The 25061-nt window shown below is 42.5% G+C and overlaps 1 protein-coding gene across 2 annotated transcripts in view; it reads right to left on the reverse strand.

Annotated features, from left to right (window-relative positions):
• Positions 1–8060: 8060 nt before the first annotated feature.
• Positions 8061–25061, reverse strand: part of Rnf145 (ring finger protein 145) — a 44548-nt gene continuing 27547 nt past the window's right edge. For both annotated transcript variants that reach the window (XM_028777656.1, XM_028777657.1), the window contains exons 5-11: positions 23778–24013; positions 20931–21106; positions 17469–17609; positions 15491–15673; positions 13387–13534; positions 11752–12108; positions 8061–9674 (exon numbers count right to left, since the gene is read on the reverse strand). In XM_028777656.1, the coding sequence (XP_028633489.1) occupies positions 9309–9674; positions 11752–12108; positions 13387–13534; positions 15491–15673; positions 17469–17609; positions 20931–21106; positions 23778–24013 (1607 nt within the window). In that variant the 3' untranslated portion in view covers positions 8061–9308. The remainder of the gene's footprint in view (positions 9675–11751; positions 12109–13386; positions 13535–15490; positions 15674–17468; positions 17610–20930; positions 21107–23777; positions 24014–25061) is intronic.

Genomic DNA, 25061 nt, shown 5'->3' on the forward strand with positions numbered 1-25061 from the left:
TCATTTCCATGACAGACATGTGACCTGGAGCCACATCCCCAGACTGCCTTCATTCAGGTTTTTAAATTTTCATTAATGCTTTCAGAATTTTGATGTATTTTGATCACATTCATCCCCCATTCTTACCTGATCCAACCCACCCCCTAATCTACCGCCAAACTCCATGTCTTCCTTTTTTTAAGTTTTAAGAACACATCGAGTCCAATTTGTGCTGTCCATGTAATCTAGGGTATAGGGCCTCTCAGGGTTTCTGTGGTGGAAGAATCCTGTGGCCAAGGAGTGCTGGAAAGATCTCACAGAGCAACAGACTTCACTTGAGAGATTTATTGGGAGGAGGAGAGAGGCCACTTCTGAGAAAGAGAGAGGCAAAGATGAGACAGAGAAGGACAGACAGACAGACACAGAGAGGGAAGAGAGAGAGACAGAGAGAGAGAGAGAGAGAGAGAGAGAGAGAGAGAGAGAGAGAGAATGCGCCATGGTGACAGGAACCTTTTTTAAAGGGTACAGATGTTGCATTTGGCAGCTGGTGGGGGAGAGGAACCTAACATTCCTAACATTCTTCCCTTTTGTTTACTGTAAAAGGTGAGGAGATAGGAAGGAGTGACTGAGAGTGAGGCAGGAATGGGGGCCCTGTCCTCTTTAAACTGCTTCTGTCTGAGGGGGTGTCACCATCTTCAGGGACCCAAGAAAGCTGTGATGCTGGCCAAGTCCTGGAAGAACAGGGTGTTTCACTTGCTATCCAGGCTCTGCAGAACCATCTAGGGCTAGGGACAAACAGGCAGAAGCTGAAGCAGTTTGTAAGGCTAGACTACCTGGGGCTAGCCAGTTTGAAGCAGTCTGGGATGCAGATTGTGAGGGAACACCAGGAACTGGTGCTGGAGCAATGTGCAGTTGCCTTGAAATCTGCTGGGATAGACCAGACTAGACGGAGAGAAGGTAAAGTGAAAGAGTTTAAGGAAAAAAGTTGTACCCAGGGTATGCACTTTAAATGTTCAGGCCCAGGGGTGGTAGCTGGGGGAGGGGATTCCCAAGGCCATGGAAGAGAGAGAGCCCACTCTCAGAAACAGGCAGGATTGGTAGGTGGGGCACAGGCTGTTGATTGACAGCATTTATCTGGTTTGACCTATGAGAGGTGGACCCAAGCCGATTCCCTGAAGCTTACAAGAAAATGTTTAAGTTTTACAAAAAGAAATACGTTTTAGATATGTTAGCATTACCATTGTTTGTAATCTGTACTGAAATCCACATTGTAGAAAAAGCAGTAGACTCATGCCTTTGAGTCACAGTAAAATCTTGAAGTGTAAGGCCCCCCTGAGATGGGAGACCCCCACTCACCCCACGAGAAATTACGTCCACCCAAAGACCACGAGACACCAATTCTTTTTTTTTTTTTTTTTGGTTTTTCGAGACAGGGTTTCTCTGTATAGCCCGGGCTGTCCTGGAGCTCACTCTGTAGACCAGGCTGGCCTCGAACTCAGAAATTCGCCTGCCTCTGCCTCCCAAGTGCTGGGATTAAAGGCGTGCGCCACCACCGCCCGGCCGAGACACCAATTCTTGTTGCAATTAGCAAGAGGTATATTTCAAATTCAGCACGGGGTGGAGACTCGTGTCCCGTACACAGACAGAGGAGTGTCGACCCCCAGGCTCAGGAGGAAGGGGTGTTTAAAGGAGAAAACCGCAAACCAGGGGGGTGAAAGTGGAAGCCAAAAAAAAGGGGAACAGTAACTCATATTATAACAATAGCTGGAAAGTTTCAACCTATTATTCAGCTAGTCACAAACCAGGGTGGGGAATGAGTAACATCCTGTATACAGAAAGTTTCTATGATTCCACTAGTCACAGAACAGGTTAGAGAGTGAGTAACATCCTGTATACATTCTTTTCAGAAATGTGACCTTAGCCTAGTCATTTACCTCATGGTCAGTCACTTCCCAGGGTGGCTTGGCCAACCTGTATTACTAGTTCTGCCATTCTTTGTCAGAATGACCTGGCTGACTTGCCCCCTGGCTAATTCTTCCTTTGGGTGGCCAGCTAATTCCTGGGACCCAGGCCTGTGAATCTGTCAACCTTAATTTAGATTGGGGTGGGGGGGAGGTTTCTCTATGAATTTTTATCCTTTCAGAAGACTCAAAAGTGATTCTAGGTTAAAATCATGAACAATCTTTCCTCTATCCAGAATTCTGGATATATATTAGACAGATATTTTTAGCACAATGACAAGCATTTTTAAGTCTATACTTAGAAGACAACCAGAGAAAATTTAAAATCTTGAGCTTGTGAGTATAATAACATTATCAGTACTTTACCAGAGCTAGATTAATAGCTTATCCGAACTCTATTGATTAATGTTAAAATTGAACTTTTGAAGTCTTACTTTAACAATAGCATAGTTAAGGAAAGATATCTGAAGAATTTTTAAATTTTTACATGTCTTAAATTGTTTTCTTATACCTTTATACATTGAATTTATACACATTAAGACACTTTCTTACATCTTTATAACTTGCATCAACATATCTTAAGATATTTTCTTAGACTCTCACAAGTTAAGTTTTTGTACCCTCAGACCTTACATAAACTTCACAACCTTTTTTTTTTCTATCCATGAGACACAGGTGACTCAGTCATTGTAAACAGAGTTCTTTTAAATAAAGAGATATTAAAAAGTTACATTGAAATATGTTTATCTCCTTTTAGAGCCTATTATCAAGGTAAACTGTGTCTAGACCCAGTAGTAGCTCTAGGAAAGTGAGTCCCAAGACTTGATTTTTACACATGAAGAGTTGAGAATCGAGCTGAAGCGTTGGTCACTGCTGTGAAACTAACAAAGATATCATTAGCCTAGTCATCCACACCATCAGAGAGCTGAGTAGGATCAATTTCACTGGAGTAAGCAGAAAAAGCAGCTTCTGAATCTATTAAAAATGTCAAGCCGGTAGTGGTGGCGCACACCGGTAGGATTTGCTGAAGGAGGCAGAGGCAGGAGGATCACGAGTTCGAGGCCAGCCTGGGCTACACATTTCCAAAAAAAAAAAAAAAAAAAAAAAAAAAAATGGCCGGGCAGTGGTGGCGCATGCCTTTAATCCCAGCACTTGAGAGGCAGAGGCAGGCGGATTTCTGAGTTCGAGAGTTCGAGGCTAGCCTGGTCTACAGAGTGAGTTCCAGGACAGCCAGGGCTACTCAGAGAAACCCTGTCTCGAAAAAACAAAAAAAAAAAAAAAATGTCAAAAGATTTACTGGCTACATGGAAAATTACTCTAGGTTCCTCTGTGGTCCTTGTAGACAGAGGTCCTAGGGCAGTATCAGTCTTTGATTGCCAGGCCTGGAAGATTCAACAGACTATCCTGTGGAGGAGGAATTTGAGGGGACTGGCCTACCTTGTCTAGGCAAATCAGGGCAATCAACACCCTAGTGTCCTGCCTGTGCAGATTTAACAGGGTCCTGGCAGTGGGAGAGGTAAAGGGCTGTTTTTTACCCAGTGACAAGCTTGGCCACACTTAAAGCAACTTCCAGATAGAGTTCTTTGGAGCCCACAATCTTCTTTGGAGATCTAAGATCTTGCATGTCTTAATTATTCCTTAATAGTTTATAATAAGTTAGTAGTTTTTATAAAACTAGGATTTTTATAGCTTTATCCCTGTTAATTTTGAGCATAGAAAAATAACAATTTTTGAATTAAAGCTTTTCTAGTATCAAAATCAGAAACTGGCACCTATATCACAGGAAGTTTTCTTATTAAACATTGTAAGTGCCATATTCAGAAGATCTATGAAGAGTTTGGAGACCATTATGTATTGAGTATATATAGTCTTATTAAACATTATAAATGCTATATTTGGCAAATCTCTAAAGTTTGGGAATAATCTATCTATTAAGTATAAATGTATAAATATACATATACTATTTATACATATAAGTATAAATAGTATAAATATACAAACTTTGTTTCTAGTTACTTGTTTTAGACTTCACTTTGAAAATATGTACAGAAGGCTAAATAAAGCTAATTTTTATAATTAATTACATTAGTACTTAGCATGACTACAAAAATAGTTCTGAACACATTTAAGAATTTGATCATTTATAATCTGACTATTAACTCACATGTCTTAATTATTCCTTAACAGTTTATAGTTAGTAGTTTTTTAATAAGATTAGGATTTTTATAACTTTATCCCTGTTAAGTTTGAGCATTAAAAATAGCAATTTTTGGATTAAAGCTTTTCTAGTATCAAAAATCAAACATTTAATCATACTGTGAACCCGTGTAGACTCTGGGGATTTATCAAATATATGTTTATCAAACATATGCTGTTACTTATATAAATTTTCTAGTGGCTTGTTGAACAGATAGCAAAGACATAAGTGGTTTGACATACATCTTAAAACAGCCTTTGTTAATGTGAATAGACCTTTATAACCTTACATTTTTAATCATCATATATGATATATTCTAAACCAGAGCTGAACCACATGGATAGTATGTTGTATCAAAATAATAACCTTAAATTTTTATCATTACACAAAGATCCATACCAACCCATAATATCTGAGACTTGTTGCTTCCTTAGTCTAAAAGGGGATACAACAATAAACAGAGAGTTCATTAGGGCTGAGAAGTTTTACAATGGTTGTTCTATGCCATGAGGTCATCTGAAGATGTTGGTTAACCACATGGCACATACTTTAACCTCAGTAAAAATGGCTAACAGTTATGTGGCTGCTTACATCTTGATGAGGTCATTGACCAAGATGTAGGATTTAAAAATAGGATTTTAAATAGCCAAGATGTGGCTATTTAAAAACATGTTTTCCTAAGATCTATTAGGAACTATATGATCTATTTTTAAAATGAGAGTTGAATCCAAGTTACATGCAGATTCATATAGAGCTGAGTCCAAGTTACACACACACACACATACACACACTAGTTGAATCACACACACATATCCATGTTAATTTTAATTATAAGCTTTTTGCTATGCATTTAAAGCCAGATTTTTATAATATATTTTATAGACTTTTTTAACCATATCCAACAAGCAATTATAATTCTTTATAATTATTCTGAGATAAGAGTTTACCACATAATCTTGAGGTCTTTTTTTTTTCAAAGCAGAGCACAGATAAATCATAGAGATAAAAGATTTTTAAGAGGAGAAAGTAGAGAAAGTGGAGCAAGTTTGATATATGATATTTAGGGATTATTGGTTTGTACATAACTACTGTTGTTATGATTTGTGAGAATTTGGAAATCAAGTTTGCCAATTTCTTGGCCATCGATCTTTACTGAGGCCAAGCTGTTGTCAGTGAAGGAAGAGAGCAAGGGTTGTAAAACGGAATACTGTGTGAGTGTGTTCCTATAAGCTCCAAAAGAGAGAGGAGGCTAACGCTGCTGGACTGCAGGCTGGAGCCAAAGATAGCCAGGAGAGCACAGAGGAAGAGGAGCCAGGAAGTGTCTTTAGTAGAGAGACACACACTTGTATAGAGCAGAGAAAGTTGCCCACTTGATGGGAGCCCCAAAGGGGTAGAAATAGGCTCTAGGAGCCAGCATAAGAGGAGGCGAGGAAAGGAAAGGGCAAGGAGAAACAACCAGGAACTCCGCCTTAGAAAGGGTTCCAATATTTTAGAAGCTGCAGGAGTTAGCAGGCAGCTCCTAAGGGGAGGCAAGGAAATTCACAAAGTACAGGACCAGAAAGGCACGGAGAGAGATAGAGCTGGTAGGTCCAAGTAAGAGGAAGCAAAGCAAAGAGTCCCAGACTGCTGCAGGCAGATGGCAGCTCCTGGCGGAGGCATGAAGAAGAAAGATCCAACTCTATGATACTGAGGGGTTTCAGGAGATCCAGATGCAGCCCAGTGGTTGAAATCCAGACCTGGGAGTTCCAGAGCTGACTCTATGACTTTAGATTACTAAAAAACAAATCTAGAGAGTGAAAACCACCACGGCAAGCCCTGTTAATGAGCATAAGGGCTTATATTATATTGCTAAGCACTAAATTTAAGGTCCAGGTTCATAATTTGATAAAAAAAAAAAAGTAAGTTTTTGAGCATACTGATCACAGGTGACATGAAACACTATCTATAAAATGGAACGCTGCATGGTCAGGAAAAGTAGAATTGATTATATTAAGTATAACTGAAAGTAAGTTTTATCTTCTCACTTTTTTCTTCTTTAACTAGATGGTTAAACATTAGTAGATCTTCCTAAGTCATGTGTGCTGTTATACAGAAAGTTTTACCAAAAATGACCACTGAGCTGGCAAGATGGCTCAGTGGCGAAAGGCACTTGGCACCCTGCACATGCAACACACACACACACACACACACACACACACACACGGGTAAGATGGCTCAACAGATGACATCATTTGCAGCCTTGCCTAACAACCTGAGTTCAATCCCCATAGCCTCCACGGTGGAGAGTTCTGACACCACTGGGTCATCTGATATACTATCCCAGTGTTATCAGAACAAGGAACATTGAAAATAGTTTGGAAGAGTCATAAGTATATACTAAGTTTTTGAAAAACATGTACTAATAGAACTAGTTTTTTTTTTTTTTCCACCAGAGTGTTGGCTAGTTGAGAGAGCCTCTGTCTAGGCCTTCAAAGACAACTTTTGCATGTGACAGCCATTGCAGTGGTTCCAATGAGGAGATGCTTAGTGTCCTATTGCTGTGAAGACATCGTGACCACAACAACTCTTATAAAGTAAAACATTTAATTGGGGCTGGCTTACAGTTCAGAGGTTTAGCCCATTATCACGGCAGGAAACATGGTGGCAGACAGGCAGACATGGTGCTGGAGAAGGAGCCCAGAGAAAAAGACAAGGTTTTTCTGTGTAGCCCCGGCTGTCCTGGAACTCACCCTGTAGAGCATGCTGGCCTCAAACTCAAGAGACCTCCGTGCCTCTGCCTCCCAAGTGCTGAGATTAAAGGTGTGTGCCACCACTGCCCGGCTAAAAGGATGTAATTTCATGTTCAAAGGCTGCTGAAGGGCTCATCTGACTTGGCAGTGTGTTACACAATGTGAGCCTGGTACCCAAGCCTTCCTTATGACAGTGGCTTCAGCAAGCTGGTACACGGGTACTCTGTGCTGATAATCGAGGTAGGCATGCTGGAAATGACCCCCAAACTTACCTGCAGGGTTTTCCTTCAACAGGACACCAGTATCTACTTCAACATGGACATTCTTCCATGGGAACACTGAAGATCAGTAAGTTCCAGATCAGCCCGGCTACAGAACAGAAACTTCACCACCACTAGGGAGAGCCATCTGCTTTAGTTTCTAACATGCTCTTAAAAAGCCGGGAAGAATTCTAAACAGAGCTGAATAGAATGGTGTGGGGAATCTCAAGTACATTTTACATGCCTCCACGGCTGGCTGAGTCAGTAGTCTTGAAGTGATGACCAGAAATGGGGTGTTGTTCCCTCATTCTTCAAAGCTCCCAGGAGCTTCTGATACAGGCCTGAGCGCGCTACCACCAGGGTTCAAGATTCCCATCAATGAACAGAGGGCAGAAGACATGAAGAGCACTGTGAAATGCTCTCCTGAACATGCCACGGCTGCTGCACCATGAGCTTCCTATGGTTATGGTTACCCTCACAAGATGAGACCAACATGAAGTTGCTAATTAAACCCAGTGGGCTTTAAAAAAAAAAAAAAAGGACATGAAAGGGGTCATACTGGTGTTACCTCGGGGGAGTGGGGGTGCATATGATCAAGATACACTGTTTGCATGTATGAAACTCAAAAGAACAAGTTAAAGATGAAAAATATTTCACTAGTCATGGCTCATGTCTAAGACCCCAGCACTCAGGAGGCAGAGGCAGGCAGATCTACGTCATCTGAGCAGACGTTCTGCATATGGAGTTCTAGGCCACCCGAGGATACACAGCAAAGACGTGTTGTCTGAAATAAATCAACTGGACCTCTCAAGAATTCTGCCATCTGCAGAGAGTGTGTGGGATGGGAACACATGAGGTCCCGAGAAGATAAACTGTAGGGAGTAGAATCCCAACAGAACACCCGCAGGGCAAACACATCACAGGAATACAACGGTTATCTTCAAATTTAAATTTATTAAGACATTCAGCTATGTCTGTCAGTCTACATCCAGATTTGCTACTAAAAACAAAGGTAAACCACATCCCACAGTAGGAATACCAAGTCTGAAATACACTTTTTTTTTTGAGCCAAGCTTATTGTATAAATAAATGACTAGTTTCTTTTCATATCAAAATCCCATAAAAAATTACATCCCCCCCTCCCCAGTTCTACCTGAAGCCATGATGAATGTAAAAATTTAAATATGACACATCCTTGTCAAAGAAAGGGTGCAAAGTGTATTAACAGCTTCCAAAGTGGTGTTTGCAGAGTGGGGTCATACAGTTCAGTACTCATTCCCAAAATGCAAACATTGCCATAATTTAACACTGCTTTTGATTCAGTTGCAAGAATTAAACATTACACAGGATTGGACAGTACACCCAGGGCCTTTATCAGTGCCCTAAAGCCCCTCCCACTTTGGCCTCCTTTGTTAAAGTGGACTCCAAAGTGTTCATTAGAGTTTTAGTTTACTTCACGCAGCCAACAAAGTATACAATATATTAACAAAAGTTCCATATACATCAAAATAACGAGGACTCCAGCGTCAAGTTCAAGAGTCTCAGGTGACAGGAGCGCACCGCAAGGCCCAGTGCACACCCGCCCCTCCTCCCAGGCACATCCTGACATACGTGCGCCTCCATCTCAGGGTACAGTCAATGTGTCTACATCTTTGATTTCATTGCGGTTCTGTAGAAAACTCCAGAATCATTTGGTGGTTTTAATCAACTGAGGGAAAGGGGAGCGGAGACAAGAGCTGGCCGTTACCCATACTATACAATCGGAACAGTCCTGCCCCGTGGGAAGGGGCAAGCCAGGCCCACCTCTGCCTTCATCTTCCCACACTGGCCTCCACATCTTTGTCCTCTTAGCCCCTTTCAAGCTCTCAGACCTGATTTCATTAACCCTCGCAAATCAGGGGCCATGCCTGAAATTGCTGAGGTTAGATTTTCTTGGCAAACCTCTACAAAACATCAGCATAGAATGTATAAATACATTTTGATTAGTGTACATTGCAAAATTTCTCCAACAACATGAAGTGAGGTGTAGAGCAGGTGGTGTCCACTGAGTACCCCTGGAGCAGATCCTTGGAATGTCAGGTTCCTGCCTAATCGTCTCCTACATTCACTCCTCAGATCTGTCCGTGAACCCCCACCTTGGGTGGCCTCCTCCACGGTACAGAGCTCCAAGCCTGTTTCTCCTCTAGGCGGACTCGACAGGACATGCTTCACCTTTTGCAATCTGAGAATCCTCTCCGAGATCAGCAGCCCCTTCCTGGCTAGCTGAGCTTCTGTTGATGTGTTCACTATTGTCCCCAGAACCTTCCTGGGTCCCAGTCCCTGGTGGACTCTCATGGTCCGGAGGTTCAGGACCTTCCTGAAGTACAATGTTCTGCTCAGCCCCCACAGGAGGCTGTGGAGCCGGTTCCGTCCCCAGTCCTGGAAGCTGGGAGGAGTTTTTGAGATGGCAGTGACACAGAGGGCAGGTATCCTGAACATACAGCCATTTCTTAAGACATCCTGCATGGAAGAAATGACTGCAAGGTGTGATCACAGCGGATTTCATGTCCTAAAAGAGAGGTCAAAAGAGGTACCTCAGAAATGTCACCCATTTCACCTTTCTCATGCTGCCCCCACAAGCTCTGACCTCAACATAATCTTTGTAGCACAAACAGAAAAACTGCAGCACAGAACTTAGAATCTGGCTTCGCTCTTAAAGCTGCTGTCAGAGGAGCCCTTACACAGCAATGTAAGAGACCCTGTGGACGAAGAAACAGCCAAGAGTAAAGAGGAAGAAACTGGATCCTAAACATGGGACATAGAGGGCGCACTAGGCTCGAGGTGAGAGAGACGGTGTGAACAGCTGCTCTAAGACAGTAACTGCAACCTCAGGAAATCTAATGCAGACAGGACTTTCCCCACAGTACTCAGCAATGCAGCTAGAGACTAGTCCACGATGAGCCTATATGCAAGGAGACAAAACTCAGCCATGGAACACCAGAGTGTTGGCAAGGAAGTGGCAACTGTATCAGGGCCGATGTGCAGTCATTTTAAAAGTGTTCTGTGTAAATCAGCGCTCTTCAGAGTTTCACCCTATTCTCGGGCTGTACCAGACCTACAGAGTTAGAAAATCTGCACCATAAATCTGTACTTAGAACAAATCCCACGTGTGACTTTTAGGAGCTCATGCTTGACAAACATGAGGACAAACGGTGACACCCTCTTTTGGGGACGGCCTAAGACAGGAATTTAAAACCCATGGATTTTTTTTCAACCACTGTTTAACATCCACAATCAAGGAAGTGTGAATATCCCCCAAATTCCTTGCCAAGAGCTGGTAACACCCAAGGGGTAGGGGAGAGGCAACTCTGAAGCAGGGAGCCATCCACACAAAAGCAGGCAGCCAGGAAGCTAAGCAACTCCACTCTTGTGTTCCATGTGTGAGCAGCAGGTAGTTCCAGCACTTCAAAAAAAGTGATGTGACACCAGGGACAGCAAAGGGAACTTTCGGACCCCCACACAGGCGAGCAGACATGGCTGCACAAGCTGACTGTGCCAAACTTGGTTTTCCCTGGGGGGCCCTGAGGACAGAGAGGCTACAAAAGACATGGATTCCAGGTGAGGAGCACAGAGAAGGACAGACAGGGACAGGCCTGGGGCCATACTCCTTCTCAGTGCACTCAACGGTTGGCTAGCACACAAAAAGGTGTTCTCAGAACTCATTTAAAAAGTGGAAGCTTTATGTTACTATGAGAAAAGATTCGTATCGTGGTAGTTTTATATACCCACACAAACACCCACCTACCCACAGCATCTGCACTACAAGACAGCCCTGGAGGAAAAGCATTTCTGCATACACACTGCCCCTATCTATGGCTGTCTGCCACCAGCCTACACTCCCAGTGATTTTACTAGGGGCCTGGTTGCAGTTGTTGCCAGGTAATTTTGTCTACACCTCCAGCTTAATGCTAAACATGCAATTCAGTCCCCCTGACAGGTGACTGGGGAGCAAACTCTAACTGTATACATTTCCGAGATGACTTATCTTTCACTTGTACTAGAGGGCAACCATTATCTTGGGGTCTTAGGCCAGTGCTGTACGGATGGCAGACAGTCTGTCCATTCTCAGCAGGATTCTTACAGCCTGCTAGTATCAACACTTCCCAAACCCTACAGGACTAAAAGTCTCTGATAGAGAACAGCACTCATTTCACCACCACCATAAAGTCTGGACACTTCTTCCCCACCCAGAAGATATTAGGAAGAGTCAAAATCTTGGCACAGCACTTTTCTGAAGTTGCTGACTCCTGGTTGCTAGGATATATTTAATCACACATACACATGAACACTGTGTCTGTGTGTGTAGTCAGTAATAAATATAAAATACACCTAACCTGTTTTTCCTTTATTTATGGGTGAGCAATAATGTTGAAAACAATAATAATTAGAACTTGAAAGACTGCATTAAAACTGAACTTAGAACTAAAATGGATCAGGTCTTCAATAATCTAATCTGTGAGCCCCATTACCTTTTTCCAATCCAGAAGTTAATTATGTCTGGAAAGTTACACTGAAACTGGTGCATGCTGCAGTCCCCATGGCCTACCCCCCTGACCTATCCAACAGATTCCCACTGAGCAGGTCACCTGGTAACAGATGGCACAGATGTCGTTGTGCTTCTCAAGCTGCTCTTTCGTAGCGATGGGGAGTGACTTAATCTTATTCACAGCGTCCCTGCGGAGAAGGAAGCTCTTCCAGCCCAGCTGGGCTCGAAGCCACACGTTGTAATAGGAATGGATGAAGATGATCATGGAGCCCATGACGGTCCACTCTCCAAAGATGGTCTCTGAGACGCCATAGGCCACCACACAGAGGGCGACAAGAAACTCTAGCAGGCGGTAAGTGCCATTCACATAGTAGATGACATCGTCCATGTTTTCCACGGGCTCTTTTCGGAATTCCTCAACCATAAATAAGACGTAAATAAAAAGTGTTCCCAGAACCTGGGGAGGAGGTAGTACATACATAAAGAAAGAATGTGATTACAAGAAAAACATTCTCCTTAAGTTTAAAATAATAACGCACACACTCTTGGTGCCCACTGAAGGTTGTGTGTGTGGGTGGGTGATAGTCAGGCCCACCCAACCCTACCAGTTCTCCCTGACCTTCCTCGTTCCTCATCCGTCCACTCCTTGTCTCTCCCACACTGTACCTCTACAAGGAGGAGGACGAAAAGCATCGCTTCCAGATCTATGCTGCTTCTTACCTCTTACTGACAAAAAGCTTGCCACATAGGGGGGATTGATTCTGTTCATATGTACAAAACACATGTCTGTGTGGTACATACATTAGTTATGCATGTTCACAGCACACACCATGTGTGTGCATATGTGAGTTGTATAGAAATGTATTACAAGGGTATTTTGAGTAGACATTTACTTTGAAAAGCCCATTCTAAACAAGCTCTAAGATATTTCAGTGTTACTTTTTTTTTTTTTTGTCAATTTAGGATTTATATAACAACCCTGCATTGTTACCATTTCAAAAAAAAAAAAAGGAAAAGTCTTATTTACATCTTTCTGTTGTTGCTGGTTTTGTTTTTGTGCACTTTTGCCATGATGACATCAAAACCAATAAGGAGGCCTCTAGGCCCTCCCAAAGCCAAGAAAGTAGGCAGTGCGGGAAGGCGGCTCTAACAGGCTGGAGAAGAAAGCTTGCCCAGGAGACACAGCTTGAGTGTTCTGTCACCACTAAGCTCTGGTGAGCCAGTGCTGAGTCAGCCAGGAAGAAGATGGAAGGCACAGTGCAACATGTTCACCGGAATGTCAGGGCCAGCAAACCGGCTGAGAAAACGCACTATGGCCCTGATGCTCAGTCTGGACAGAGAGAAGGCGGGTCTGTAGCTGGCTCATGACTATGATGATGTAGATATTGCCAACAAAATTGGGATCACCTAAACTCAGTCCAGATGGCTAATTCTAAATACCTTTTTCACCATAATAAAAGTAAACCAAAAGGCTTTTATCATTATCACAAATGTAACACCGCTGGTTTAGGTAACATTTACTAAAACAAGTATCTCATGACACGTAAACCTCAAGCTTGTAATCATAAAGACATTTTTGACCACAAGACAGTTTATCTAGCATTTTCATAGCACACTTTGCTCGCTATACAGGATGCTCTAGTAAAAAACGCAAAGTGATGGTTGCCCGAACCCACTCACTCATCTCAGAAGAACTAGAGGCAACTAGGAGGCTCAGCATCACTGTGAGGCTCACCTGGAGAGAGGTAAGGATGCTGCTGGAGATGATGATGAGAAGCCAGAAGTCCATGTGGAAGAACTGGCAAATCATGTAGGCCATGTACGCAGGGAACACGAGGAGGAACAGGCAGAGGCTCACAGCACGGAAGTGTTTCCACAGACTCCTGGACAAGTCATAAGAGTCTCTTATAGTCAATCCGTTCACACACTGCTTCCTCACCACCGTGGTGAGGGGACAATGGCTGTTCCTGAGTTCTGGAGTCACTCGTGGTGGGCTAGGGTTTTCTCATGGCTTTTCCCATTCACTATAGCTACCTGAGTCCTTCTACTGCTATAAACCACTAAGGGTGGAACATGCAGAGTCAGGGTACCCAATGGTCTACTTCTGTTTTCCTCCCACAGCCAAGAGGGAGGGAACCCTGTTTCAGGGAATGCTGCTGCAACCACAAGTAATACTGACACAGACACTAACTCCAGTGACAGCCTAGACCCTCAGGCAAGGCTCTCCATCTGCTTCTGTGCAATGATTTTTTAGCTGAGCCCACCCTTAAACACCTGACATGCTTTATGGAGAAATCTCCAACTTTAAAATCAATCCCCAGTAACTGTAATTAACTACACTGAGACTAAGTGACACATAGCCAAGAGCTGGAGCAACAGGAAACTGACTTTTACAGCCACAGTACGTTTTATAAGAGGACGTCATAAAATGTTTGCCCCAGCCGACTTGGGCATTCAGGCAAAGCTGACAGCTGTAATTCAAAACTGATTTAAAAATTCTCGTTACTCCGCCCTCACAGTTCTACCTCCAAGCAACAAATTCAAATGTAGTTCTAGAACCAATCAACAAACAGTGGGTGGAATGCTGGGAAAAATACTGATACTCAATTTTAACCAGTCTTTTCTGGAATTTTTTGTATGAACTACAAACCAAAATAATACTGTTAGTTTTGTGTGTTTGTTTTAGGTGCCAGATACTGATCTAAAGTCTCCAAACAGTCTAAGGAAGTCTTCTACCACTAAGCCAGATACTCCTGGCATGCAAAGCAGTATACGGAAGCAATGACAATTTGGGTTTTAGGTCTTTTAAAAATGTCTAGAGCTACAGCCACCGCTCCACCAGCTCAGCTGTTAGAGTGCTTGGCTAACACCTGGGGCAGCAGGTCTGTAGTCTCAGTGCAGCCAATGGAGAGACAAGAGGATCCTGGGGGCTGAGCAACCAAGGAGTACAGCCAATCAGTGAGCTCTGGGTTTAAGTAAGAGTCCTTGACCCAGTGTCAACCTGACACACAGCCAGCCAGTCAGCCAGGTACACAAAAGATAGACAGGCATGCGCTCACTCGTGAAGACCCTCTGATCTGACATCAATCTCTGGCTTCCACAAACATGACACAACTCACAGAAGAATAAACAGTATTTGTTAAATAATAAAAGTAAATATAATTTAAGCTTCTTCTTAATATTAGATGTACACACATCCAGCTCCCAGTTTTATTTGGTCCCATATGGCATCAAAAATCTCCATTAGACCCTCTGCCCATATGTTGCAACTTCCTAAAAGACCATGAAAGGAGCTGGAATTCTCTAAGTACCTGTGTTTATGAACCCAATCCTTCTTCTCTTGCACTTTCCCCTAATGCTTTGCCCCTTTTAACTGGCATTACATAGGATACAATCATACGTCATGCCATACATTTACTAGGCGCTCTTATACCCTGAAAGGCTGAGGAGATGGCTCAGTAGATACAACACTGGCTACAATAAGTTTGAGGACCAGAGTACAAATCCCCAAAGTCCAATACCAAAGCCTGCAGGGTGGCTGCCTATGTTCACGGTTCAGGAGATGGAGTCTAGACTGCTCAAGGCAAGACTATACTAACTCAATCATCGGGCTCTGGCTCAATTAGACTTTGTATCTGTCAATTAGGTGGACAGAGTCCGAGGAAAACACCCAGCATCCATCTCTGGCTTCAACATGCACACATGCATGCAAACGCAAATATAACACACAAACAACACACAAAGACACTGAATAGCAAGTTTGCGTCCATCCCTCGAGCTATAGGCAGTATGTGGGAAGAGACTACATCAACTGAATCAACGATTAGGGTTTTCCTTACTTGTCTCTAGATGCTCCCAGGGCCAAGACAATGGGATCTGCGATCTCCAACATGGACTGCAGGATCGAGGCAACAACGATGAAGAGGATGATGCTGAGCAGGAATGCACGATGGACCACCTGAAGTTCTATGAGCCCCGTCTGCACTGCCAGGATCAGCAGAGTGACTCCTTCCGTCATCCCCCTGACGGCAGACATGTGCAGAAGTAAGTTCATATTCCAACCATCGCTGAACTCCAAGACGGTACTCCAAGGGCCCTGAATGCTGATTACATAGTTTTAAAGCTATTCTGACATTTCAAGCTGAAGTCCTATCCATATGCAAAGTAACATCATGCCGCATTGCATCAGTGTAGTGGCACACATTGATTTACTCGCATCCTGATGTGTTCAAAAGCATGCTGTTGGTTCAGGATACAAGGAAAGAAAGAAAAGAATGTATAAAATAAACAATTCCTAAGCAGACTGTCACTGAGACAGATCCTTCTGCTCCTCATAGATAGCCAATGGATTGTAAAAATTTATAGCATCAGGTATATGCTCATCCTTGTCTCTGTCTCTCTGCCACACACACATAAACACGTACATACTAAATAAAATATGTTTTTGTTTTCACCATCTTGGAGAAGAAAATATCCCCTTAAAAAGACAAGAAACTGCACAAAGACAAATCTTTTTGCAATTCAGTTTTCATATGGAATAATATATACCAAGCCACAAGACTTGATAATATCCAATTGGTTTGGTTAAAAAAAAACTCACATAAATGAGAAATGATGGGCTTAGTTTTCCATTTTTAAAGCTGTGTTAGAAAATCCTTCCACATGTAACAGCACTGCACACTGCAGCGTAAGAAAGTGAGCACACTGACCTGAAAACATACGTAAATCTGTCTGGAAAACTCGTGCTAATAAATCACTGAATACTGAGGTACAATGCACAAACCTGTCAACTCAGCAATCCTACAGATGGTCTACATAAAAATCAAAACACGATATAAGAAAGCAGTGAATCCTAGGATACACTCTCTAACACCACATAAGCACCCAGCAAATCTAAGACACACCAGGAATCTAAGTATTAAGGAGGCATAAAAAATGGATCAGTCAAGTGCAACAAGGGTCTTAATGGGATCTTATTTGAGCAAAGTATTAAAAAATCCAATAGAGGAATCAGAATAACTGGGTATCAAGGTTCTGGATGATTTGATCCTAGCTGTACCTTTGTGAAGACATTTACAAATGGGGCTGGAGAGATTGCTCAGTGGTTAAGAGGACTGACCACAGTCCACCTCCCAGGACCCACGTAGTGGCTCACAACTGTCTATTATTCCAGTTCCACAGGATCAGATACCCTCTTTTCCTCTCTTTAGGAATCAGACATGTATGTATATGGTACACAGACATGCATGCAGGCAAAACACATGCACATATATTTAAATTACAGACTGAAACTTTTAGGAACAAAATTACATACAATGTTGCATCTTGGATTTTCTCCAAAGATGTTCAGCTAGGCAGAAAGGTTATTTGTGCCGCCTTTGAGAATTGTTAATTCTCAACAAATTATCCTTTGACAGCTCAGGGAGTCTTAATAAATTTTGTTCATACACACACACACACACGCACAAGCACATGCACACGCACAAGCACACACCCCAAAACCAAAAAGCCCTTGGGAGAAAGCTTTAAACAGAAATCAGATTTTAACAGGAGGACGTGTGTTTCAAATGGGAAGGCAAGCTTTCAAAATTCTCAAAATCTAGAAAAGCAAAATATACAATATTTATCATAATACACATATAATTAAAATGCATTTCTACATTGTAATTTAGTTACTGTTTTTTACAGTACTTCAATCCCAATATTGCAACTAACCAGCCAAGAAACAAAAATTTAAAAACTCCATTTTCTCTAAAACTCAAAGACATTCATGATTATTACTGTATAGAAGGTTCAGATGGTAAGTGAACAGTTTACCTATTCATGGCAGGGTCATTCATGAAGGCTCGATATCCCTGCAGGTAGAACTTACAGAGTGTCAGAACACCCAAGGCAACAAAGGACACCGTGAAGACCAAGCCCAGAAGGGAGTAGGGTGTGCTGCAGCACTCGGCGATGCTGGAAAATCGGAGGGAGGGAGGCTGAGTTCTCTATTTGTGGTAAACAGCATTTTAAGCCTTTACATTTCCAGAGTTTGGTTAGATCATCAGAAACCATCCCAGATCCAAACCTGAGGTGGCTTCACCCATCACCCCATAAAGAAGTTAGTTTTTCATTTTGCTTTATTTATTTGTTTACTTATTTGAGCAGGATTTCACTTATGTAGCCCTGACTGCTTGGCCCACCCCCTCTTTGTTGGTTATATAGATTTGTTCTGACAGGATCTGTCAGCATGCAGCCCTAGGTGTTTGCTTGCTAACTTTCTTCCTTATTTGTTGGGACAAGACCTCACATCATAGCCCTGGGTGCTTGAAACTCACAGGGATCCACCTGCCTCTGCCTCCAGATTCTGGGATTAAAAGAGAATAGCATCATGCCTGGCTATCATAGATAATTTAAGCCATCTTTACCACCTACCATTGTAAACTAGAAGTCTCCTACCTCTTCAGCAAATACCCAGTGTGCAGTACCACATCCCAGCAAGGCCTTTACTTTTCATTATCTACCACCTTCAAGTGCAGTAAATTTAAAAAACTGCCTTGCCCATACCTCCAGAGCCATGTAATTTCACACGATGGCAAATATTCCAAAGTGACCTGCTATGTGCACGTTGTTATGGCAACTGTTGGCTGTTCCACTAGCTCAGACTATACTTCTCAGGTAGGTATACTTCTAGGTAGAACTTCCTACCTGACCAATCATTATTAAGCAAGGGCCTCCTTACTACCCAGTCACCCCACAGTAACAGGAGTATCAACCACGCTATGGGGGCCACAAATTTTTATTTAATTTGGGTATAGATACAAGAATTTAACTTTCAACAGCTACTTTGCGAGCATAACCAGGAATAGAGTTCATGATCCTTAAAATACTGTTGCAATTTTAAAAATTAAAAATCAAACTTTGATAACATAAAAATAAACATTAGGCTTATTTAATATTGAACTGGTCATTAAAATATATCTGGTTTTGTTGATAATATTTGTTTACAAAAGCTATTAATAATTAAAATACCTAATTTTTACAATGTACATCAAAGCATTCATATCAACACAACACAACACAACACAACACACACACACACACTCAATAAATGAATAAATAAGACAGCAAACCAGGAATGAACATTTATATATAGAGAGAGCTGGGCATTTCAAAGTCAATCTCGTAATAGACACCACAGTGGGAAAGAACTCAAATGACACAACTCAAATGACACACCGGAATTAAAATGAAACAAAACAAAACTCCTAACCTAGGGTCAAAGAGACAGCACAGTGGGTAAGAGTATTTACTGCACACATATGAGGACCTGAGTTCAGATCCCAGCACCCGCCTAAAACCCATGGTGTGGCTGTGTACACTTGTAATCCCAGTACTGAGGAGAGAAGGAGACAGAGACAAGATGACGGCCACTAGGTCATGGTAGCTACAAGCCTAGCTCCAGGTTCAGCAAGAGACCTGTCTCAAAGTAATAAGGCAGAGAATGATGCAACAGGTCATCCAGGACTCTCTACTGCATGTGCATACGAACACATATGTGCACATACCCCCACATACACGAACAACCTTAAATCCTGAAAATAAAGTGTCTGAATTCTTTGGGGCTTGTCACAAGCCATCAAGGAAAGGTTAAGGCAAGCAAGTGAGTTTTCTGGAGATGGTCCACTGTTCTGCATTGGCTGTGATGGGTGAGCTCTGAGAAATGTAGGGTCCTTAGAAACTTTACCCCGGGACTGCTTCTCATTGCTGAGGTGCCTTTCCTGTCACAGTCTAATGATTCGTGGGCATCAGTCCACCCTATTGAGCAGATTTCTTGTAGAATCAGTATCAAGATGTACTTTCATATACTAATGCTATATAGATGAATTGGTGATTTCATAATTCCTGATACTGATTTAATAGAATTCCTAAATTGAATCTTCATGTGTCAAGGGCTAACTGTACTAGGAGAAGAAGGCTTGGAACATATTTACAATCAAGAAAAACATTCCTTTTAGGTTAGGTGTGAGACCATTATCTGGTAATTAAAGGTCATAAACTGGGAATGAACAATTTATTGTAGGTGCAAGGATAGAAAATAAAATGTTGACTGGTTTGTCTATACAAAACTTCAAAATAATAAGACACAAGACAGGTGATTTGTCTCTTGACAAAACCGTGCTAACTTGTGCCATAAAAATTACTACTTTAAACTTATAATGAACTTATAGGTCTAGAAGACAGATAATGTTTAGTGAGACACTGGTCTTAATGGAAAGATGTGTAAACAATTCTGCTGGTTTATGACATGAATTATTGCCCTAAACTTACTATGAACTCATGGAATGTAAAAAATGCTTAGAAAGCCATGTGATCAATTATCCTGAGAAAGTATAAAAACTACGAACCACAGTAAAACAATGGTACAGCTTTCTTCAGCTTCACCCAGTATGTGTGTCTTTGCTCTTTCTTTTTTCTTTTCTCTCTGGTTCACAAAGTTTTAAAAAACTCTGAGCTTCTCATCTGGCTAGCCAGGGGTCCTTGAGCCAGAGAGAAAGGAGCCCTAGTAACTAACTTCTTTTCTTAATCCCCTGCTGCTAACAGCAGGAGTCAAACTACCAGAACCCTGTGGCTTTTTGCTTTAGAAGAGCAAAGAGTTAAAGGAAGAGAAAACCTGCCAAACAGCAACTGTTGCCCCCTGCAGCTGCCGATGCCACCTATCCATGCCTGCCTCAGTCTACTCTGGATGTCTGGCTGGTCACTGGCAGGGTCTAAATAGGAAAGTGCTCTAGGATGTATCATTCTACCAATTATTTTATTAACTCAATACTGAGCAAAACATGATGAATATGCAGATATGGTCCAAGTGCACAAAACAGGCACAGGTGCTGAACCAAGACCTGGCTTGAGTGGCAGCTGTGCCTCTTGTCACAGTGTCACCAGGAAGATGCTCTCCTGCAATCTCCACACTGTAGATAGAAAATGGCAATAAAGGTACCTGTCCCTCAAGAGTACTAGAAAGACTAAACGGGAAGAAAAATATTTAGCAGGTGGCATGTATTAAAAACTGAACAGGACTATCATTTAAATAACATACCCACAAAACACTTGCTGTACCCTGATCCCCATGGCAGCTGAACACAAACTACTTCAGTCCACATATCCCTTCACTCCAGACCTAAGCCCCACACAGCTGAAAATCCCATGTTGATTAAACACAGTCCTGTGATATTGCTAAGAGTAGTCTGTACACCTGACTTCCCAGACCAAGTTCTCAGACTTCCAAGCGTAGATTACCTTGTCAGGAAAAGAAAGAGAAGTCTCTCCCGGGATGCGGGCTGATCTCGGGTGCTGAAGTAGGAGTAGATCTGAAGAGCAAATAAAACAAGCCAGAAGACCATGAAGAGCACAGGGACCACCAGCTGGTTCCACAGGGACATTCCCAAAGCCAGAAGGCCATACACCTCTACTACCTGAAGAGGAGAGAGAAGGCTGCTTTAGATTTCAAGTACTTACAAAATACAGAGCTCATTCCTCCCACAGGGCTACTATCACTAGACTCCTTCAGAGGTGGACACACAGTAGGCAGCACAATTTCGTATGTGCTGAATTTTACATTCCTGTTCACACATGGTATGTGTGCACAGATCGGTGACAACACACTGCCCCAAGGGTTGAGAGAGAAGGCTGGATTGAAAACTAAGCAACCTCAATGGTGGGTTTGAAGAAACTTGGTTTATGATCATGTCTCCTCAAGATACTAATTAAGAAAATGGGGAGTGGGCGAAAATGGAGGGTGGAGAGGGGCTGGAGAGATGGGTCTGAGGTTAAGAGCACTGGCTGCTCTTCCAGAAGACCCAGGTTCGATTCCCAAAACCACATGGCAGTTCACAATGCTCCGTGGCTCCGTGACTTCAGTCCTAGGGGATCCGAAGCCCTCTGCTGGCCTCCAAAGGCATCATACAGACAGGTGATGCGTAACAGACATGCAGGCAAACATTCATATACATAAAATAATAAAAATTTTATAAAGGAATTGCTCAAGGTTGCCTCCTGAATGTCCCAGCTGTGATGGAGTACTTCCTCTCTGCTGTCCTCCTTACAGAGGAGCAAAGAGAAGTTCTCAGCATGTCTGCTCCACAGAAAAACCAATTCTCTTTCTTTCCATGTGTTCGCCATGCACCTTTCTCACCTTATATTTGGTGTGCCAAATACGATATCAGGTGAAAAGTTTACACCTCTAAAAGCTACTAAACTCAAAAGTCCCAAAGCTTGTCAGTTTATAACATTTCTCACAAATCTCATTAGAAGGAATCATTAATTACTGAATGGATTCTTGATTATTACATCTGAGATGAGACTTGTAAGCAAGTTTCTAGAGTTCCTGTTGAGGCCCCAGGCCCCAGTGAGCCAGCACCACTGGCCTACAAATCCTTAACCCAGCAGCCAAAGGAATCTCTTGATGTGAAGCCTGGGCATTTCAATAAAATATAGAGCTGGAAGTGCAGTATCAAAACACACTCACGCTCACTTCTAACTATTCTTCTTTATTTTCCCAGACCCCACTTCTCCACCCCCCACATTTATGTGTATTTGTGTGTGCTTGTGTAAGTGTATGTGTACCATGTGTACCCAGGGATCCACAGAGGCTACAAAGGGCATCAGATGCCTTGGCACTGGAATTACGGGTATGTGAACCACCATGTGTGTGTTGCATCTGAACCAGATCTTACGGAAGAGCAGTAAGCTCTGTCAACTGCAGGGACCATTGTTCCAGCCTCACATTTGTGATTTTTCTAATTTAAATTCTCCATCAGTAAACATATTTTTTTCTACAATCTGGTCAAAATTATTTTTTTCCCATTTAGAAAATATTTAAGTAAACTGTTTAACTAGTTGGAACATGACTGTTAGAAGCCAACGTATCCAAAGTAGACAGTAGGCTGCTGCTTTTCCAATCACGAACACATCATTTAAAAGCCTGACATTTTCCATTTCTTGCTTATGCAATTCTCAGGTCATAAATTTTATAACCTGTAATTTATGTTCACCCATCTCACCCTAGTGACGTGTGAACCACACAGCAACCATGCAGATCTCACCATGACCTTGAAAACCAGAGGCACTGTCTTATGGCCATTAAATATTTGATGTAAATAAAGGTTTGCAAAATGGCTACTCTGTTATAATTTAGAATTGTTCCACACCATAAAGATCTGAAGATAAAATGCAGGTCTTGAGATGACGCATCCTAAATACAAGCACAGTCCTTCGCTGTGAGGCAGCTAGCTCAGTGCTAAGCAGTGTTCTACTTCGGGGAGACCACCTACAGTAATCACTGAGCATGAGAGAAGAGCAGACTCAGGCTCAGGGCTTAGGGAATAGTACCCATAGGTCTGCTGGCAGAGCACAAGATAGCACTTCTCCCCCAGGAGTATTAATTTGGTCCATCTGAGAGTTTCCTGTAAGTGAAAGTAACGCACACAGCCAAGAGGTGAAAGAGAAACCAGACCAACACTCTTCATTTACAATGAAGCTTATCAATTGGTCAATTCTCTTCTTAATGTCTAACCTGGGATCACATGTCCTAGAGCAAAGGCAAAGTAAGGGGAAAGACAATTATAAGCACCACATTCTGTGTGCCAGCCTCTGGCACTGCTGCTAAATGGGACCTATCACTCTGCAACCCCAAGCTGTGTAGCTTCCCAGGTTAAGCAGGCTAGGTAAACAAAGGGAAGACACCACTGACACAGTAGGTCTAGAAGAGAAATCAAGGATTGCCTGTCAGGTATTTTTTTATTTTTGTCTTTACTATACTAGCTAAGCCATAGCACACATCGCCTGCCTGACCCAGAGCTTATCCAAATCTCACGGCTACCCTAAGCAGAGGAGAGGATGGTGCTATGGGATCATCAGCTTTGTTTTACAGAAAGTAGAGAGAAGTGATTATGCCAAGGTCATATAGGTCAAGAGCAGTTTTGGGGCACAAACCCAAATACTCTGCATCCACAGATTCGCTCCTTCACTGCCTCCTCCAGTGAGAATAGGGGCTGTGACAAAGTGTCCCCACAGCCACAGCCAGAATGAAAATGAACCAGTCTTCACAGAGAAAAGTATTGACCCATGTGTGCCCAGCACTCTTACCTGAACTAACTCCCTGTATGCAGACTTAGCGAGGTTATACGGTACTAAGAGATTAGACCCTAGAAAGTATAAGACTTCCAATCCTGTAAAAATCATAGCAAATTTGTTGATGATGACGATGGTCTCCAGAGGGACGAGGCAGAGTCGAGCCAGCAGAGGAAGCATGTGCGCTGAGAAGAGCCAGATCTGCTTCGTTTTCATGACACAGGAGCACAAGGTGCACACCACTAACTGACCTGAAATGGGGAACAGATGGCATTACCCTGAGCATTCGGACCAAATGATGATGATGATGAGGAGGAGGAGGAGGAGGGGAAGAGGAAGAGAGGAGGAAGAGGAGGAGAAGGAGGATGCTATGGGGCCTGACTTGCTGTCAAGTTTGATGGCCTGCAATAGATCCCCAGACCATAGTGGAATAAGAGAACTCTCAAAACAAAGTGTCCTCTAAGATCAGTGTGCCCACATGTGTTCTCATTCTCTCTCAAACACACGCATACCAAAAATGTAAAAATGAAAAAATTAAGAATGATATCACAGCTTTTGAAGACGTCTAAAGACTCTCGAGCAACACTTTAAATCAGATTTTCATTTCATCTCGATATAATTACATATTTGCATGGTGAACTCGGAATACTTATTCCCTAAGGCTGATTCAGAAAATAAATAACCCTCTACAGTTCTTAATCACATTTGTGACGGCTTAAGGAACAGAGAAAGGATTTTTAAATGTCTACTTCAATGTAGTAGCAACAAGTCAGTTGCTGCTTTTCACACAGCTTCTTGTTCAAAGGTTTTTGATACTGAGTATTCTGCACTATATGCAAAGCATAAAACCCAAGATAAAGGCTGCCTACCCATCATCACACTTCGACGAGATGCCATCTGTTCTGAGGCTCTTAATCTCTGACTAAACCATGTAAACCTCCCAAATAACCCAACCCTGAGAGTTAAGGCTAAAAAGTTTGCACACTTTGTTCTTCCTGGAGGGATGAGGCTCAGAGAGGAGTGCAGAGAAAGGAGTTCTGCTCCTGCCACCCACAGGTAGTACCTACCAGCAGCTCCCTAGCCAGGACCATTGGTGAATAGGAAGCCTACTGTGTGACACTAGCATGTGAAACCCACTGTGCGACAGCTGTTCGTATACTCAGTAACCTTCCAGATTTACTCTGTATATGAGCAGATGTTAATGTTTTTTGTTTTTAAAATATTTTACTGTACCTTATTGTTTATGTGCATTATGTGCATGTGCACATACACGTGTGTGCCAGAGAGGGCCAGATGTGC

This window comes from Grammomys surdaster, unplaced genomic scaffold (assembly GCF_004785775.1).
Source record: "Grammomys surdaster isolate TR1022 unplaced genomic scaffold, NIH_TR_1.0 313, whole genome shotgun sequence".
NCBI lineage: Eukaryota > Metazoa > Chordata > Mammalia > Rodentia > Muridae > Grammomys > Grammomys surdaster.